We start from the raw sequence: 19,184 nt of genomic DNA, 5'->3' as shown, positions 1-19,184 counted from the left end.
CCAGTTAATGAAATACATTCATATAAGAATTTGTCTTTGAATTTTTCCCTTAAATCAGTGAGAAAATCTCAGTTATTTAAGCATATTTAAACATAAATTTAACATAACTTAAACATAAAATTTAGGGATGTTAGGTTCAGATACAACGTTAATTTTTTCACTTGTTCATTACACAAACTGACCCAGCAACAATGCAAAGTATAAACCTTGCAGAATATTAGCCTTTTAGCCCCCAAGGCCAAATGCATAATAAATATTAAACATGCTGCAGAGGGTAGAGATAATTGAATTATAAAATTACAGAAAACAACGACATTTTGATTGGAATAAGATCAGTAGGTCTTCACAGAGGAGGAACAGTATAAATAAAGCCTTAAAATATTGATACAATTTTCACATTAAGGGCATATTTCAGATGCTGTCAGGAGTAGCACGTGTCAATGGTTTTTGTAGTACGTTTAGAGGAGGGAGGAAGACAGGGAGAGATTCAGGGCTCCATCATGTAGCCTCTCAAAAGTGATGCATTTTAAAGACAGCTTGCTTCTTTATGTAAAATATACGCAAATTTTATAAAGCACTCATAATTTTTTTGTTTTATTGTGTTTTGTTTTTAAATATTGGCCTTTCCATCTGTAACATATTCTGCTTCCCACCATCTGTGCATAAATGGTTCATGTCCTTAACAAAGTCCACGATGTTTAGCAAAGCTTGGCTCCCAAGCACCCTTACCACTTAATCCTCCACGTTACTCCCCAGCCATTTGGCCCTGTTTTATTTTCAGTGACGTTCTGTTCGCTCAAAAGGGCAGGTTTGTGATGAGATCAGCTGGGTTTACCTTGAAAGCCTGATTTTCAAGAGGATGTGTGAGTAAAACAGTGGGAGGCGGAGGTCTGTGATATCGCTGGCTAAAGGACTGAAATGATTTGAAGAGGAGGCGTGACTCAGATTTCAGGTCTCATTGTTGAGTGAAAACAAAACGTGGCATTTCAAATCGTTATTTTCCCCCGGGCCAAAACAAGGATTCAAAGTGAAAGAAACAGCGCCCACCTGCAGCAGGCAGTCCCTCTGGCTGTCCGACCGAGAGGCGCCGCGGAGCCCCGGGCCTGGGGCGCTTGCTCACCGGCGGGGCGACCCCCGGCGGCCAGGCGGGCGGCGCGGAGGCCCCGAGGCAGGGGCGGCGGCTCAGGCGGCTCAGGCGGCGGCGGCTCGGGCGGCTCAGGCGGCGGCTCAGGCGGCGGCTCGGGCGGCTCAGGCGGCGGCTCAGGCGGCTCCGGCGGCGGCGGCTCAGGCGGCGGCGGCTCCGGCGGCGGCGGCGGCGGCTCAGGCGGCTCGGGCGGCTCAGGCGGCGGCTCAGGCGGCGGCTCGGGCGGCTCAGGCGGCGGCGGCGGCTCAGGCGGCTCAGGCGGCGGCGGCTCAGGCGGCGGCGGCTCAGGCGGTGGCGGCTCAGGCGGCTCAGGCGGCGGCGGCTCAGGCGGCGGCGGCGGCGTCCCGGGCGGCACCGCACTCGGGGGCCGCCGCCGGGTGACGCGGCGACCGCTGCGGCAGGCTTAGGCGCCACGTGGGCCCCGGCCTCAGTCAGTCCCACCGGATCCGCTCTCCGGAATGCCCCATCTTCTCCCGCCGATCCGCGATCACCGAGGCGGCCTCGTGCCCCCTCGCCCGCTCCTGTCCCTCCCCTGCCTCCGTCCTCGCCTCGGGGCCGCCGCCGCCGCCCGCCTCCCACGATGGCTCTGAAGAGAATCCAAGTTGAATTGAATGACCTGCATGGGAGCCCCCAGCACAGTGTTCAGCAGGTCCCGCTGGAGGTGATACGGTCCATTGGCAAGCTACAATAATGGGGCCAAACGACCGTCCTGATCAGGGTGGAGTATTATTCTTGACAACTCATTTCCCAACACGTTACCCCTTCAAACTACCTAAGGGTGCATTTACAACAGGAATTTACCATCCAGATACCAACCATCATGGCAACATTTTTCCTGATATTCTACAGTCACAGTGGTCTCCAGCACTATTTCAAAAGTACTCGCGTCATCTGTTCTCTTCTGTGTGGCATATGGATTAGATGATCCTTTAGTGCCTGAGACTGCTCAGAGGATCTACAAAACAGAGAGAAAAATAAAGCAGAATAGCTCAGGAATGGACTCAGAAGTATGTGATGTAATTAAAGAAATTATTGGATAACCTCTACAAATAAAAATAGGGAAACTCTGAAAGTCGTTTTGATTTCCATCTGACTGCTTTCTATGTGCCCACACCTCATCTTCCCCTGTGCACATGTTTACCTGATAACAGCAGTGCTGCGTGTTGCACATACTTGGAACAACAAACTATAACTCCTGCACTTTTGTACCAACATTGCCTCCAAGCAGAGAAATGTGTGTGTGACAAGCCAGTTCTCCAGGCATAAACTCGGTGCGAGATTAAAAGCTTTCCTTATTGACTTCAATTTGGATAACAGCAAGGTGAGTGGTGGTGGGTATGGTGTGTGCTTGAAAGGGGAAGAAAAGCTCCACTGACCTGTAGGAGGTGGTTTTTTTTAAGTGGAATCCTATTAAACTCAAAACAGTTTTGAAAAGCAAGGAGAAGAACACAAAGCTGTTTCTGTATTCATTTCATTCTAAGGACCTACATCTTAGGTGAAAGTTATGACCAACCAGATTAAACTCTACCCACATCCTGTGTTTTAAGGTCTAAGTTTAACTGGTCAACATTTAAATGGATTGGAGCTATGAGTATGTGAAGTGTGATGGGCTTTGATCCAACTCTTTTACATCTCCCCACCCTTTATCCTTCAGCCCCTTTCTCGCTTCCATATTCTTTGGTTTGTATGTGGTTTCTCAGTTAATGCATAGCTAATAGCTCTTATTTTTCTTATGTTTTTAACTGCTTAGCTCTATCTGTATGTAAGGGTGAAAATTCATTTGATGGAAATACTTGTTTATAGTTAAAGACCCATTTGCTCCTCTGGAGCTTGTACATTCAAGAATGATTAATCTGTGTAATAAACTGATTATTACAGTCATTACATATATATATAAAAAAGTAAATGAAACATGTTGAAGAGACAAATCCAGATCTATTTGAAGCAGAGAGTAAATCTATTTTCAAATTTTAAAAGTCATTACAAAGTTCCCTCTGGTACTAGTTTTTATTAGAAAATATCAGTATAAAGTCATCATCTCATTAACAACTCCTGAAATATTTCTATTTTCTTGCCTTTGGGAAATGTAATAAATACATCCCTAAGGGCTTGTAGGCTGATCCAAAGTTTTAGATGTTTCATAGTCTCTGATCCTAACTGCATATTATTAATTTTATCTCTAATATAAAGAGTTTGGACATGATTTAATTATTTCTGGGATTTTTTCCAACCTCAAACATTCTCTAAGTCACATTTTCATAGCTCTAAAAAGAGTGCGCATGAAGAAAATGCCCAAATATTAATCTCCAGACATATTTTCTCTAAACTTTCATATCTCATGTCCAACTTGATATGTTTCCTGGAATTCTCATCAGCATTTCAATTCAACATGCCCCAAATCAAACACCTATATTCCTTACCACCCTCTCCCCTCCCCTTATTCTGTCTATTCTTCTCCTTGGTCAAGGCAAAAGAACTTGCATTTATCCTTGACTTCTCTCTTCTCTTGCATCTGAACTGAATCCCTCAGAAAATCCTGTTGCCCCTACCAACAAAACAGAATTGAAATCTGCTGCTCACTACTTCCATCACTACCATCTCGGTGTCATTTCATCATCTTTAGCATCTTTAGCTGGTTTACTGGACATGGTCTCCAAATTAATCACTGCACCTTTGCCTTTTCCTCCAATAGCAGCAAGAGTGATTCTGTTTAAATGTGAATCAGATCATGTCACTCTGCTAAAACCTTCCACTTAATGGCTGCCTAGATCACCATAATACGAGCCCTTAAAATGCCTGATGAGGACCTGCATGGTCTGGCCTCTTTCCACCTCTGACCTCATCTCCCATCTCACTATTCCCTCTCTTACTCTTTTGCAGTCTTACTGCCACCTTGCTGAACTGTGCAACTAGACACTTCCTGACCACATTATTTAGTAATAAACCCTATGTCCCCACTCAAGCACTCTCCATCCTCCTTTTTGCTTTTTTCCCTTCACTGTCACCAATTAACTTGCTATATATTGTAATAATAATAATAATTAATAATAATAATAATAATAATAATAATAATAATAATAATGAAAAATGTGTATGTACTTGTTATGTTCTTCTAGCAGAATGAAAACCCATGGAAGGGACCATTTTGATCTGCTTTGTTAATTATTCTAGCTCCAGTACCTAGAAGAGCCCCTGGCACATAATAATGTCCTGTTTACCATACCAATAACTAACTTTGGGGAAAGAACTATTTATGAAATTACTCTTTCAATACTGTTTTATGAAAAGCTTAATATCTACTCTGAAAATATCACAATATTCCTTTAATGTTCCCTTTATAAACCTGAGTAATGTTTAGCCTATCTGCTTAGTTTCATAAAGCTAAAGATTTTAATTAAGTGGATTTGAAGCTTGCTGTTATTGTTGGATGTTTTCTTGTTTTCCAGAAGGAATCTGGTGAGGGATTTTTCTTTATTATAGTCCATATTTTTAAAAATACAATAAAAACAATTTACCAGAGACATTGGCTTGATACTGTTAAGTGTAAATCTTGTGAGAGATTTATATTTGAACTTTGAAAATTTAGACAAGTTTATAAAATGATGAAATTAATTTAATTTTGTACTTGTTTCTTCATGCATTTAATTGGAATTTTTTAAAGTTAGGCATTATTACTAAAATTACTAGTTCAACTTTTCAAAGCTAACTCTGACTTCATACCTCATTTCCTTTATAATATCAATGGCCATTTGGATATAATCTTAACTCTACATTACCTAATAACATTTATTTCTCAATTAGCAAGTGATCAGGAACAAAATTGGATCAAGATTTCTTTCAACATATAAAGATACTTCCACCAATAATACATTACTTTCATATTTAATGAACAAATAGATAAGATAAATACAATATTTTCAAAATACATGACAACAAAATATACTCAGAAGAGAAACACTGTAACCACCATTACAATCATATATTCTTAATTTTGTCCCAATTATTATATGCATCTTCGGTGACTTCCTAGGATACAGCAGTATCACCCTAGGAGAAAACTTGAATAGAAGAAAAGTGCGTTTAGCACGCAGTCTGGAGGAATGCCAGCAATGAAAGTGCACACGAAGTAAGAGGCAGAGACACCGATCTGCAGGCACTGATGGGAGCAATAGAAGAGGTAAGACAGTGACGTTAGGAAGTCAAGATGAAGGAGCGTTCAAAAACTAGGCTATGGGGAGTGACTTCAGAGAGCTGGCAGAGTGGGAAGTCCCAACTCGTCCCCTAATAGCAACGCTAATTTAGAAACAGCACACGGGTGAAAATAGCTTTATGAGACCTCCACATCCGAGTCAGTAAGTTGTAGCATGGTGATGAGCACAGAGCTAGTGACAGCCAGGTGAAACAGGCAAGGACATCACTTCACTTCACCCCCAGGAGTCCCTCCCCCAAGCAGGCACAGTTCGGCACCAAGAGGGCGCAGCTTGACCCATGGTTTCTCCCTCAGGAGAAAGAGAGTGGAGCCTGCACCCAACACCCTCGGCCTTTCAGCACACTGGCCGCAGGGAAAGTGGTGGCAGCTGTGCACAAATGGAAGAAGGCGCACAGCCCAGGACGGAGAGAGAGAAGGGGGATGTGCACATCCATGAAAAAGCCTGAGACTCTAGCTGGCTGCCTGGTGAGGCCCTTTCCCTGTGAAAGCCAGTCTGTAAATGCTGGGGGAGGCGTCTGTTTCTACAAGTACGCAGACACAAATGGAAAACTGCAAGAAACATGGAGAATAAAGAAATATGACCCAACCAGAAAACAAATCTCTAGCGACCAAGACTAAAGAAATGGAGATTTATGAATTTCCAAAAAAAAGAGTTCAAACTAATCATCTTCAAGAAGCTACATCTTAAAGATGCTTTTATGAGTTACAAAATAACACATATACACAACTAAACAAAATCAGGGAAATGATACATTAAAAATGTGAATATCAAGAAAGAGAAAGAAGGCATTAAAAAAGAAAAATGAAGGGAAAAAAAAGAAAGAGTGAGAGAAAGAATGGAAGTAAATACATTTTGGAGCTGGAGAATACAACTAAAAATTCAATAGAGAGCTTCAGAATCAGATTTGATCAAGCAAAGAAGGAATTGTTGAACTTCAACACAAGTCATTTGAAATTATTTAGAGAAGCAAAAAGAAAAAAAAAAAGAATGAAAGAGTAAAGGAAGCTGAAGATGAGACACCTCAAATGAACAACACACAGAGTATGGGAGTCCCATAAGGGGAAAAGAGAGAAAGTTGCAGAAAGCTTAAAAAAGCAGTGCCCCTAAACTTCCCAGATCTTTGGAAGGCGGTAGATCCCAGACTCATGAAGTCCAAAGTAGCCCATAAATGAAACAGAAGGTGTCTATGCTGAGACATGATAACCAAATTGTCAAAAGTCAAAGACAGGGTGAGTTTTGAAATCACTCAGAGAAAAATCACCCACCATGTAGGAGGAAGTCCTCTTAAGGTGATCAATCCATTTCTTAGCAGAAAGCTTGCAGGCCAGAGAGATTGAAATAGTATATCCAAAGTACTGGGGAAAAAAATTATGAAACAAGAATGCTATACCTGGCAAAGCTGTACACCAAAAATAAAAGAGAAGAAAATACTTTTTTAGATGAACAAAAGCAGAGGGAGTTCATTACCACTAGAACTGCTTTAAAGAAATACTAAAGGGAGTGCTTAAAGTTGATAAACAGCAAAAATAAAGCATAGTATGAAATCAGAAAATTCACTGATAAAGGTAAATATACAGACAAGTACAAAGATTGTAACATTGGTGTGTAGACTCCTTTTAATTTTAGTATAAAAGTTAAAAGATAAAGGGTATATAGATTGTTATAATTATAAGAACCTTATGTAAGCCTCATGGTAATCACAAAGAAAATATACATAAAAAAGCATATAAACTGAACTCCTTAATCAAATTAATAAAGTGGCTGAATGGAAAATAATATAACAAATAACAAAAGAGAGCAGGAGTGCCATTACTTACATCAGGTAAAATAGAATGTATGTCAGAATCTATCAGAAGAGACAGAGAAGGACATTGTAAAATGAAAGAAGATTCAGTCCAGGACAATTGACATTAGAGTACCTAGAAACACAAGGCAAACATCGATAGAGCTGAAGGGAGAAATTAACACCAATATAATAATAGTAAAAGACATCAATAACTCGCTCTCAATAATGAACAGAACATCCATAAAGAAAATTAATAATGAAACAGTGCACTCAAATAATGCTATGTATATCAAATGGACCTATCAGACATATATAGCGCATCCCACCCCAAAACAATAGAATACACATTCTTCTCAAAACAAACACAACTTTCTCCAGGAAAGATCACATGTTAGGTCACAAACATTTTAAAAGATTGAAATCTTGCTATTGTAAATATATTTTCTGACCACAGAGAAATGAAACTAGAAATCTACAACAGAAGGAAAACTGGGAAATTCACAAATATGTGGACATTAAGCATCATGCTCCTTACCAAACAATGGAGCCAAGAAAAGTTCAAAAGGGAAATCAGAAAATGTCAGCATAAATGAAAATGAAAATGCAACATACCAAAACTTATGGGGTCCATCAGAGGTATTACTCAGAGGGAACATTATATTGATAAACACCTACATCAGAAATGAAGAAAGACCTCAAATAAACCACCTAAGTTTACACCTTATTGAATTAGAAGAATAACCTAAGCCAAAAATTAAGAAAGGAAATAATAAAACTTAAAGCAAAAATAAACAAAGCATAGAAAGATATTTCAAAAAATCAAAATGAGTTGGTTTTCTGAAAAATAAAAATTGACAGATGTAAGTTAGACTAAGAAAAAATAGAGAAGACTCAAATAAATAAAAACAGACTACAACTGATATCACAGAAATAAAAAGGGATCAAAAGAGAATAGTATAAACAACTATACGCCAACAACTTACATAGCCTTAAAGTAATGGATTAATTCCTAGAAATATACAACCTACGAAGACTGAATACTGAAGAAATATAAAATTTAAACAGACTAATTACCAGTACAGAGATTTAATCAGTAATCAAAAGCCTCCAAAAACAGAAAGTCCCAGGACCACATGTCTTCACTGGTTAATTCTAGCAAGCATTTAAAAAAAGAATTACTGCCACTCCTTCTCAAACTCCTGCAGTGAATTGAAGGAGAAAGAATAGTTCCAAACTATTTTACCAGGTCAGGGTTACCCACATACCAAAGCCAGGCAAATGTGTTACAAGAGAAGAATGTTATAGGTCAATATCCCTGATGAACATACATGCAAAATTTATCAACAAAATACTAGTCCATCGAGGTCAACAGGCTTATACACCATAATCAAATGGGGTTTATCCCCCTTGAATGTAGGCATGGTTCAACAAATACAGTCAGTAATGTGATACACCACATTAACAGAATAAGAGAGAAAAACCCCATGATTTTCTCAACAGATGCAGAAAAAAGCATTTGCCAAAATTCAACTCTCCTTTATGATAAGAACGCTTAACAAACTAGGGATATAAGGCATGTGCCTCAATGTGGTAAAGGAAATAGAAGACAAGCCCGAAGCTAACGTCAGACTCAATGAAGAAAAATTAAAGACTGTCTCATGATCAAAAGCAAGTTACAGATGCTCCCTCTCACCACTTCTGTGCAACAAGGTGCTGGAAATTCTAGCCAAAGCAATAGAAAAAAAAGAAAAAAAGAAATAGAACTCCAAATTCAAAAAGGAGTCAATATATACCTGTTTGCAGACAAAATGATCTTGTATGTAGAAAACCATAAGGCCCCATAAAAAAGTGTTAGAACTAATAAACAAATTCAATAAAATTGTAAGATTTGAAATCAATATGCAAAAATTGATTGCTATACACTCAGTGAACTATCTGAGAAGGAAATTAAAGAAACAATCCTGTTCACACTAACATCAAAGACAATAAAATACTTGGGATTAGACCCAAGGAGATGAAAGATTCATACCATGAAAACTGCAACATGTTGAAGAAAGAAACAAAAGAAGACAGAAGTAAATAGAAATATATATTCATATATTGGAAGACTTAGTGTGTTAAAATGTTCATAATACCCAAAGCAATCTGCAGATTCAGTGCTATTCCCATCAAATTCATAATATTTTTTACATGAAGACAGTCAAAAATGCTTACAGAAGTAGAAAAACTCCTTAACAGCTGAAGAAATATTAAGAAAGAACAAAGTTGGAGACATCGTATTTCCTGATTTCTAAATATATTACAAAACTACAGTAATCAAAACTGTATTACTGGCTTAAAGATAGCCATATGAATCAATGGAACAAACAGACTGACAATAAACCTACATCTATGTAATCAACTGATCTTCAACAAGGGAGAAAGAACACACAAGGTGGGAAGCATAGTCCCTTCAACAAAGGGTGATGGGAAAACTGAATACCCACATTCAGAGAATGAAACTGGGCCCTTATCTTACACTGTAAGTAAAAATCATCTTAAAATAGATTAAAGACTTAAACGCAAGACCTGAAACTATAAACCTCCTGGAACAAAACATAGAGGAGAAACTTTCTGACACTGGCCTTGGCAAATGTTCCCGACATATGACACCAAAAGCACAGGAAACAAACCCCCAAATACACAAGTGAAACTGTATCAAACTAAAAGCTTCTGCACAAAGAATCAATAAAATGAAAAGACAACCTAAGAGAATGGGAGGATCTACTTGCCAAACTTACATTTGATAAGGTGTTTATATCCAAAATATATAAGAAACTCCTACAACTCAATAGCAAAAAACAAATAACCCAGTTAAAAATGAGCAAAATCTTGGATAGACATTTTTCCAAAGAGGACATACACATGGCCAGCAGGTGTAAGAAAATGTGCTCAGCATCACTAACCATCAGGGAAATGCAGATGAAGACAATGAGACAGCCCTTCATACTCGTTAGGGTGGCTGTTATTAAAAGAACAGAAGAAAAGTGTTGGAGAGGCTGTGGAGAAACTGGAAACCTTGTACACTGTTGATGAGAATGTAGAATGGCCTGGCTGTTATGGAAAATACTATGATCCTCAAAATATAAAAAACAGAATTACTATATGACCCAGCAATCCCACTTCTCAGTATATAGCCTAAATAATTGGAGCCAGGAGCCCCAAAAGGATATTTTCATTCCCATGTTCATTGCATAACTATTTGCAATATCCAAGATATGAAAGCAACCTAAACGCCCATTCACAGATGAATGGATACAGAAAATGTGGTACATACTTTCATCGGAATATTGCTCAGCCTTTGAAAAGAAGGAAACCCTGCCATGTACAGCAACCAGGATGAACCTGGAGGACATTACACTGAGTAAAATGAGCCAGTTATGGAATGACAAGTAATGTATGATTCCACACATATGGCATACCTAATGTAGTCAAATTCGGAGAAGCAGAGTGTAAAATGGTGGTGTCCAAAGGCTGGAGGGAGATGGAAATGGGTTTTTTTTTTTTTTTTAAGACTATAAAATTTCAATTATGCAAGGGGAAGAAGTTCTAGGGATCTGTTGTAAAACATAGTGCTTGTATTTAATAATATTATAGTGTATACTTGAAATTTTGTTCAGACAGGACAGCTCATGTTTTAAGTGTTCACAATTAAAAAAAAAAAAAAAAGTAGAGCGCAATCCACACTTTAATTGCTGCTCTGCTGGCAGGTCCATTAACAAAAACAAACAAACAAAAAGACTTCACTGGATGCTGCAGTATGACGACTGTTAGTGATGTTGTCCATCGTTGGGATGGTGGAAAGGAAGTCCAGATCTGAGGCAGTGGAGTTAGAAAATTCGTGAAGTTTGACTCTGAACAGTGAAAGTCGAGGCAGTAAGTTGAGAAGGTCCAAGGGAAAAGCAGCACGAGCAGGACGTGCCGATGGATCCCTGGGTCTGACGCACGCGGTTTGCCATTCAGAGCCATGCCGAGTTAAACAAAAGACTCAACTTCCTTGCTTCATTTTCCTAATTGATAACGGGGGTGACGCTGCTGCCTGATGCACTGGAGGGTCAGTGCAGCTGTCCATGTAAGTCTGGTAGAGCCCTGCCTGGCATGGCAAACACAAATGCTACCATACAGTATTAGCTAACATTGTCTCACAATCATTAAAAAATGTCTTTTCTATGCTTATCAAGTGTTATTTTCTTTATGTATTTTCCAGGAAATTTTCATCAACTGCTAATTGGTTTTACTTATTTTCTGGAAACTCATTCTATGTAAGAAAGAAGTCTTTACTCCCCCAGTATTTCTCACAAAGATGCAATTACTCTCTTGGATTCGGCTTCCCTTATTGTCTATTCAAGTGCCCACATTGTCTTTCTAGGTTGTGAACTGGGAGGTTGTTTATACCAAAGTAGATTAACAGGTGGAGGAGTGAGTCTGTGGCCAGAGAAGTGAGCATGCTAGAAAGTACATTTTATTACCTGATACTTTTTTTTTTTTTTTTTTTGGATACTGGATCCACTATGGTGGAGGTCAGATTTCAGTATTTAGCTTTCTCTCTGACTATGCACAGCTTCATCCCCCAGGCAGCAAGAAAAAATCCATGTAACCCTGCCTCACTGGTTTTTTGCTTTTAACTTTGTAAATCCAGCTTTAGAATCCCAAAGTCCATCCGGCCGGGCAGTCTGTGCTCCGATGTGTTAAGTACCAGTGGCTGTTAAACTGGAATTTCAAGCAATGCGCTCTGCTCACGCACCTTGCACTGGCCCCAGGGAATTTCTCTTCCAATTAACCATTGCCAGAAGTCTGTGCAGAACATCCTTTATTTATAGCCCATAATTCCATCTTGCCCTCCAGAGGGGAATTTATTAGCAATGCATTCAGGTGTCTCCGATGCATTTGACAGGTTTGGATATCTTTAGAGCAATTTGATCCGACTCCCATTATATTTAAGAGAAATTCTTTGGTGATCCTGGGTTCTCAAGAATGCAGCAGGGTTTTCTGTATTTTCTAGAGCTGTCTTCATGTTATTGAAGACCTGGAGGCATGGGTGAAGTTTAAGGCAAAGGAGAATTTGGTGTCCGTGGGGTAGCCAGTTCACCAGTTCATCTCCTAACAGTTAAAGAGGGAAGACACTGAGGAAGGGGCATGGATTTGCATACAGTCCAGGTCCACCTGCGACCTTGGGTACCAACCTAACCTCGCTGTTTCTGAAGTGCGCCTAACGACAGTTACTACTTCATACAACAGATGTGAGATTTAAATGAGTATAAGTTTCTATGTACAAGTTTCTAGCTGTGGCTGACACATAATAAACACTATAGGAGTGATTGATGTAATATTAAAATTTAATAGCTATTTAAGTGTTCTACTAAGTCAGTATGTTTATTTAACCACTCTAGTTGTATGTTCATTTAAAATGTATATACATATATGATTTTTCACATGTTGATATGTAATTGTCCCAACCAAATTTTTTTGAAAAGACTGTCCTTTGTGCATTTAATTGACTTTTCCACTATTGTGGAAAATCAGTTGACTATAAATAATAATGTATAAATATTATATGTATAAATAATAATATATAAATAATGCTATAATATAAATACAAAACTTTGTCTATATCACTGATTATTTCCATAGTTGAATTTAGAATAAATTTTTAGACATGAAACTATTGGATCACATGTATCAATATTTTTAAGATTCTTGACATATGTGCACTAAGAAATTTCCTTTAAGCCCTGGCAAGCAAATTTATAATCTTACTATTGATATATGAAAGAGGTCATTATAAACCACCCTTACCTATAGGGGTTAATATCATTACAAGCATTATGATAAATTTGATAACCTGGGTATAATTTCTTCACTTCCTTGGACTTTCCACTTGCCTCTCCTCTGGAGAATTTGTCCCTGGCTCCTAACTCCTTTCTCCGGACTCACTCTCCTTTCTTTCTCCTTTGCATTGTCCTCCTTTTCCCGGGGAGTGGGGAGGGGTGGGTGGGTGGGAACCTTGTCTCAGCTGACCACTGTGATTACCTTTGCTATTGCCTTGGCTCACGCTGACATCTATTCAACCAGAAAGAACTTCCTATAAGTAGCTCATTAAGCAGGATATTTTCCCATGGAAAATTTTGTTTCTAAGTAGAATCTGCGGGAAGCTATAAATACAAAATAAAATTTTGACTCCTGTGAAACAATAAGGTATGAACTTAGTAAGTAAGAAGACATAGACTCAGAGTTTTTACCAATTCCAGCAGCTGTTGCTGCTAACTCTACTTTAGTGCTCCTGTCAGCATTTTAATCACTTTGCTCTTTTACATGATATTCGGGTTTCTCACACGAACTATTATTAATCTACATGTGCTCCATGTGTTGACTTATGTAGATATTTAACCTGAAGTCCAGGAGACTTCATTCATTTTTTTCTTATATTTCATCCTGTTGGTTTTAGTTTAATAATCTGAACAGTATGTCAAGTTTCTTAATCCTGGGGTTACCATATTGTCAATCATTTTGTCCCTTTGTGTTCAAAAATAATTTCAGATTATTAAGTCTCTCTATCTTCTGGGAATTGGAATTGCTAGTAAAGAAAAATAGGACTCATTCAATGCATTGCTTTTATGGAGATAGCTGAATTTAGACATGTCCCTCAGCAATCATTTATCTTGCCACTAGGCCAATGTATACATCTGTATTAGGGAAATCTTATCTATCTTTACCCTTTCTTCTGAGAGGCCTATAGTAAACTTCTACCATTAAACTGCTTTTGCTTGTCTGTTTACTACATTTTTGAGATGTAATTGACTAAAAAATTATTTTAGTTTCATGTGCACAACATAAAGATTTGATATATGTATATATTGTAAATTATTCACCACAAACAGTTTAGTAAACTTACTTTCTATTTCTTTGTAGTAATGCTCACTAAATTTGTGATTGGTGTATTTTTATTCTCAGTTTAATGGAATTCTGTATAATTTGAAAGTAGTGAATACCCTAGACTTTGAGGGGTAGGTAAGGATATCTAATCATACGTTTAGCAGTGTTTCCAAAAGAAAAATATAATGTTTGGTGTACAGAGAGGGAGGGAAATGGAAAAACTACAATTGCCTTCCATTAAAGTCACTCCCTTACCAGTTAAATGGTAAGAAAACCTAGATTCTCCATGGAGAGTAAATGAAAAAAATGTTCAGCATCACTAATCATTGGGAAAATGCAAATCAAAACCACAGCTAGATATCACCTCACACATGTCAGGATGGCTATCATTTAGGGAAAAAAAGGTGAAAAGTGTGGGTGACAGCAGGCCAGTCCCCTCAGGTAACTGTGCCTTCCTGAGTGTGGCATGGGAGAATTGATCTGCTCTGTCTAACAGGCACTGAATCACATTATCTGTGACCCAGAGTAAGACAGTCACATTTTTCTCATGTTATTTTGACAATTAAAGATAAGAATGTAATTTAAGTACTGATTAACTTCCATATAGAATAACCACTAAATACAAAATCACTGCTGTGTTTTACCTAGGAATTAGACAAGGAAATAAAATTTTGTTTTACTATAAGGAGGGAAAAGCTAAATGAATAATAAATACTAATAATAAAATGAAATAGAATTTCTGCTTAATTTATTAAGAAATCTCTGTATTATAATCTCTAGTTTGTATGACGTGAGTTTGATGAGTGAATTCAGGCATAAAAATATCTTACTTATATCTCTGCCATCAGTATCCCAGAAAGAAAAACGTATTGTCATAAAGCCTCAAGTTCTTCAATGCCTGTTGAGATGACCACCCATATCCATGAACAGACTTTGGTGAAGACTGAAAGAGAATTAAAAGCATAGTCCTTAGCCATGAACTTGCCCATCACACCCAGCATTTTATGAAAAGTGAAAAGCCAGCATTTTATCAAAGAGGCTCCTGACCTCACTTCATTGTTCAAATTTCTAATGGAAGAAGGAAAGAGAGAAGAGAAAGCAAACCAGATTTGATTTAAACCCATTAGTCATTGTTTTTGCCTCTAAAACACACAGACTGGTAGCAAAGCTACTAGTTATAAAGCAGAAATATTTTCTGTGACAACTGTGGAAAAACAAAAAGACTTAAATTACCTACTCGGTCTGTTTGTTCTCGTGGTTCTGATTTTTGGCATTCCTTAACATACAAGCAAATCACTGCCATTGTTTTCATGTGCTCCCAAAAGACAAAGAAAACAAATATCTATCTATAGAGGACAAAGTTTTGAACCAGAAACCATGTTTCAAAAATTTACTTGTTTTACTTAGGTACTTGCCCATCACAAGTATATTTAAAATTAACCATATAACTTGTCCTCAGTGATTACAGAGAACATACATTGGGCAAAATTAGTTTGAAATTCAAGGTTTTTGAAATGTCACTTTTCCAGTCATTATTTATTATTCATATACAAAATAATGTTTTCCTACCCTTTTTAATTGAAGTAGAGTCAGTTTACAATGCTGTGCCAATTTCTGGTGTACAGCATAATTTTTCAGTCATACATGAACATACATGTATTCCTTTCCATATTCTTTTTTATTATAGGCTACTACAAGATATTGAATCTAGTTCCATGTGCTATACAGTAGAAACTTGTTTATCTGGTTGTGTGAGGATTTCCTTGTATTTCTGGTTGTAAGAGATATTCTACCAAAGTTCAGTAGGTATTTTGGGAGATTTGTTCCACAGGTAGATGTCATTTTACTGTATTTGTGGGAGAGGATGAGGTCCTCATCCTTCTACTCCACCATCTTGGCAATCTGCTGCCCTAATGAAGGAATATGTAACCACAGTATTCAATATTAACTTTGTAATCAAATATATATTTATATAACAAAAGGCTTTGCAGCTGATCAAGACAATTGGTCAGAAATAAACTTTGTAACTGACATGCACATTTAGTTACATTAGTCATTCAATTGCCATTGGTTATAAATGTTTAGAATAAGACTCTTAGCACATACAGACACCAAAGAAGAAAAACAGTCTATGACTTTATAGTTTACCTTCCTGACTTGAATTACACCTGAGCAGAAAACATAGGGGAATAGTTTATAAGCATTGAAAGTTGGAAAGGCAGAGGAAGTGTCCTTGCCCCTTAATGATAATAGCTTCTAGGTCTGAGGGTAGTTGAAGGCATAATATTTCTGCAATATTCACAGATATTACCTGTTACCTGTACACATCTAAATTAATATATAACACATCACCTGAATACCAGAGTAAATGAATATTTCTGTAGTAGAAACAAAATTCCAAAGCATTTATTAAATTAAGCTATATTTTCTAATGCTTTTCCTCTAAAGAATGTAATTGTGTACTGATTCATAAAAAGATGGATTTGATGAAATATAAAACAGAGACTTTTCATTAAACATAGAAAACATATTTTTTGAACACAAGAGGATGGATGTATTTATTTCTTATTGTATATTAAAAGCAGGTTTTGGTGACCCAGAAAGAAGATGGAAAAGGATGTGGTAAGGGAAATGCTGGTTCTGAAAGCAGAAGGTGAAGAAAACAGGAAAAGTATTTATTTTCTAGGAAAGTGTTTTTGTGGAAAGTAAAGCTGGAATAAAGAAAAAAAATGAGATAATTCACAGACTGTGAGAAAAGTCTTCAGAGCAAGCTTAGATGAGAAAAGGGGGAAAGGAAAATAAAAATTAAGTCAGCCGCTGGGGGGCATAATGAGAGGAGAGCAATTGATTGTCAATTTCCTGGCAATTTACAAAAGGAATGGTGCCCCCAGCCAGGAAAGAGGTGAATAGGATTTCATATATAGGAGGGGGAAAAAACACCCCCAAAAAACCTCTGCAGTCTCCGTCTGAGTTAGTAGGGCAGGAGGCTGTCTGGACACAAGTTTCATCAATTCATTACTCTTTAATGATACAGGAGGAAGGGAGCCCTGAGGAATCTGGTCTGAAACTTGACAAAGGGAGAACTGAAGACAAGAAATACAGGAACGCAAAAGAAAAAATTCAAACCACACAGGAAATTGAGAACTCAGTGGGATTTGTTTATTTATTCAACAAGCAAAATCAAAATAATTCTAAGGGTTAAAATAAGCCCTAAAGAATGCCAGTATAAAGTGGAGAAATTTTAAAAACCGAGACAAAGAGATAAAAAGCACGCCTGCGTTTCTAAGTACGGTGGACGCGCAGAAGCGCGCCCTCTAACGGTAGGGGTTGTGGTTGGGGGCAGGAAAACCTATTACATGGTTTAGCTGGGGCTGGATGAGTTAAGTGACTACAAGGAGGGAAGTCTCTTTCAAAGAGAATAGCAGCGGTTGGTGCTTTATAATGTGTGGTCCAGCATCTGCAGCATCAGCATCACCTGGGAACTAACTGGAAATGAAAACTCTCAATTTGAGGCGAAGAATGCAGACCCACTGACACCCAAACTTCGGAGATGAGGTCCAGCAATCTGTTTTAACAAGTTCTCCGGTGACCCTGAGGTTGGCTCGCGTTAGATTACCAATGACACAAGCGAATATTTAGAAACAAGGAGGAGCATCTTCCTATCACATATAATAGAAGTTATTTTTTAAACCAGTTTTTTATTTTATTTTAATTTTGGGAGTGCTTTAATTTCACGTATTTTTAAATTGCATTTAGTGTTATGAATACAGATTTCTCATAACATAAAACTCCACATAACTGGGACATAGATCAAGAAAGAAAGTATCGCCAGCATCCCAGAAGCTCTTTCCATACCCCTTCCGGGAATTTTCCCCGATCCTCTACTCCCAAAGATGAAGACTCTCCAGAATTTTTATAATTTAGCTTTCCTTTTCTTCATTTGATCTTCATATGAGTGGAATTTTCCAGTATGCTTTCTACTCTGCCTAGCCTTCTTTATTCATGTTATGCTTGTGAGAGTTCAGCTTTAGCTAAATGTGTCACTGTGTGCTTTTCAGTTGTATAAACATATCAAAACTATATATCTAATGTAATGATGATGGACATCATCTAGACAATTTCTAGTTTGTGACTTTCATGAATAATTCTACTATAAGCTTTCTTGCACCTGTATCTCGTTTCTCCTTTGTAAATGTATATATACGTATATATGCATATATACATATTTATATGTGCATATATGTATATCAATTACTTATATACGTATCAGTGGAGTTTGTGGTCATGGTTTATGTATTTGTTAAATATTAGTAATTAATAACACATTGTTTGCAAAAGGGTTGTGCTAACTTATGCTCCTGTGAGCATGTATGAAACTTCTCTTTTCTGTACAAACAAGCATCACTCAGCACATCACCCATTTTTATTACAGCCACTCTGGCAACTACATAGTAGAATTCTATTTTGGTTTAATTTTTATTTCTATATTTATTAATAATAGTGAATGCTTTGAAAATTTATTGGGCATTTGATATCTTTTTTGTGAAGAATCTTAACTTTTTTGTTCATTGTTTATTGAGTTGTTTTATGTATATATATAAAACGCTTTAAAGAGCTTTTATAATATGTATAGCACAATATATAAATATGCATACATATAATTTACATATTTTATTCATCTGTAGGAGTTCCTAAAGTACTCTATTCACTAATTGTCAGTGTTAAAAATATTTTGTCCCATTCTCTCTCTTAGTTTTCAGTCTCTCAGTGGCGTCTTTGAATAAGTAGATGTTCTTATTCTTCACGAGATTTTAATGATTTGTGTAATATCTAAGAAATCTTACTTCCTAAAATTTTTATTGTTTTACCCATCACATGTAAATATCCAATCTGATTGTACCGATAATTTTTGTAAGATATGAGATACGGGGATAGTGTCCGAACAATTTCATTTCATTGTCCCTCAGATTTATACACTTTTATTTCTATTAGTGTGACATTGTATTCATACGTTTTCTAAAATTTTCAACCTCAGGATAGACCTAACTTGGTTGTGTTTTAGTACTACTTTTCAATGTCAGTGAGATTTAATTGCTCATATTTCACTTAAGCTTCCTCCATCCATAGGCAT

The 19,184-nt window shown here is 37.5% G+C and overlaps 1 protein-coding gene across 1 annotated transcript in view; it reads left to right on the top strand.

Moving 5' to 3' along the window:
• Positions 1-262: 262 nt before the first annotated feature.
• Positions 263-19,184, top strand: part of LOC141575620 (uncharacterized) — a 75,440-nt gene continuing 56,518 nt past the window's right edge. The window contains exons 1-2 of the mRNA XM_074355266.1: positions 263-274; positions 1,041-5,321. Coding sequence (XP_074211367.1) covers positions 263-274; positions 1,041-1,835 — 807 coding nt within the window. The 3' untranslated portion in view covers positions 1,836-5,321. The remainder of the gene's footprint in view (positions 275-1,040; positions 5,322-19,184) is intronic.

Source organism: Camelus bactrianus, chromosome 3, assembly GCF_048773025.1.
Source record: "Camelus bactrianus isolate YW-2024 breed Bactrian camel chromosome 3, ASM4877302v1, whole genome shotgun sequence".
NCBI classification, from domain to species: Eukaryota; Metazoa; Chordata; class Mammalia; order Artiodactyla; family Camelidae; genus Camelus; species Camelus bactrianus.
Note: the sequence above shows the minus strand (reverse complement) of the source record. Positions and strands in the feature narration are given on the sequence as shown.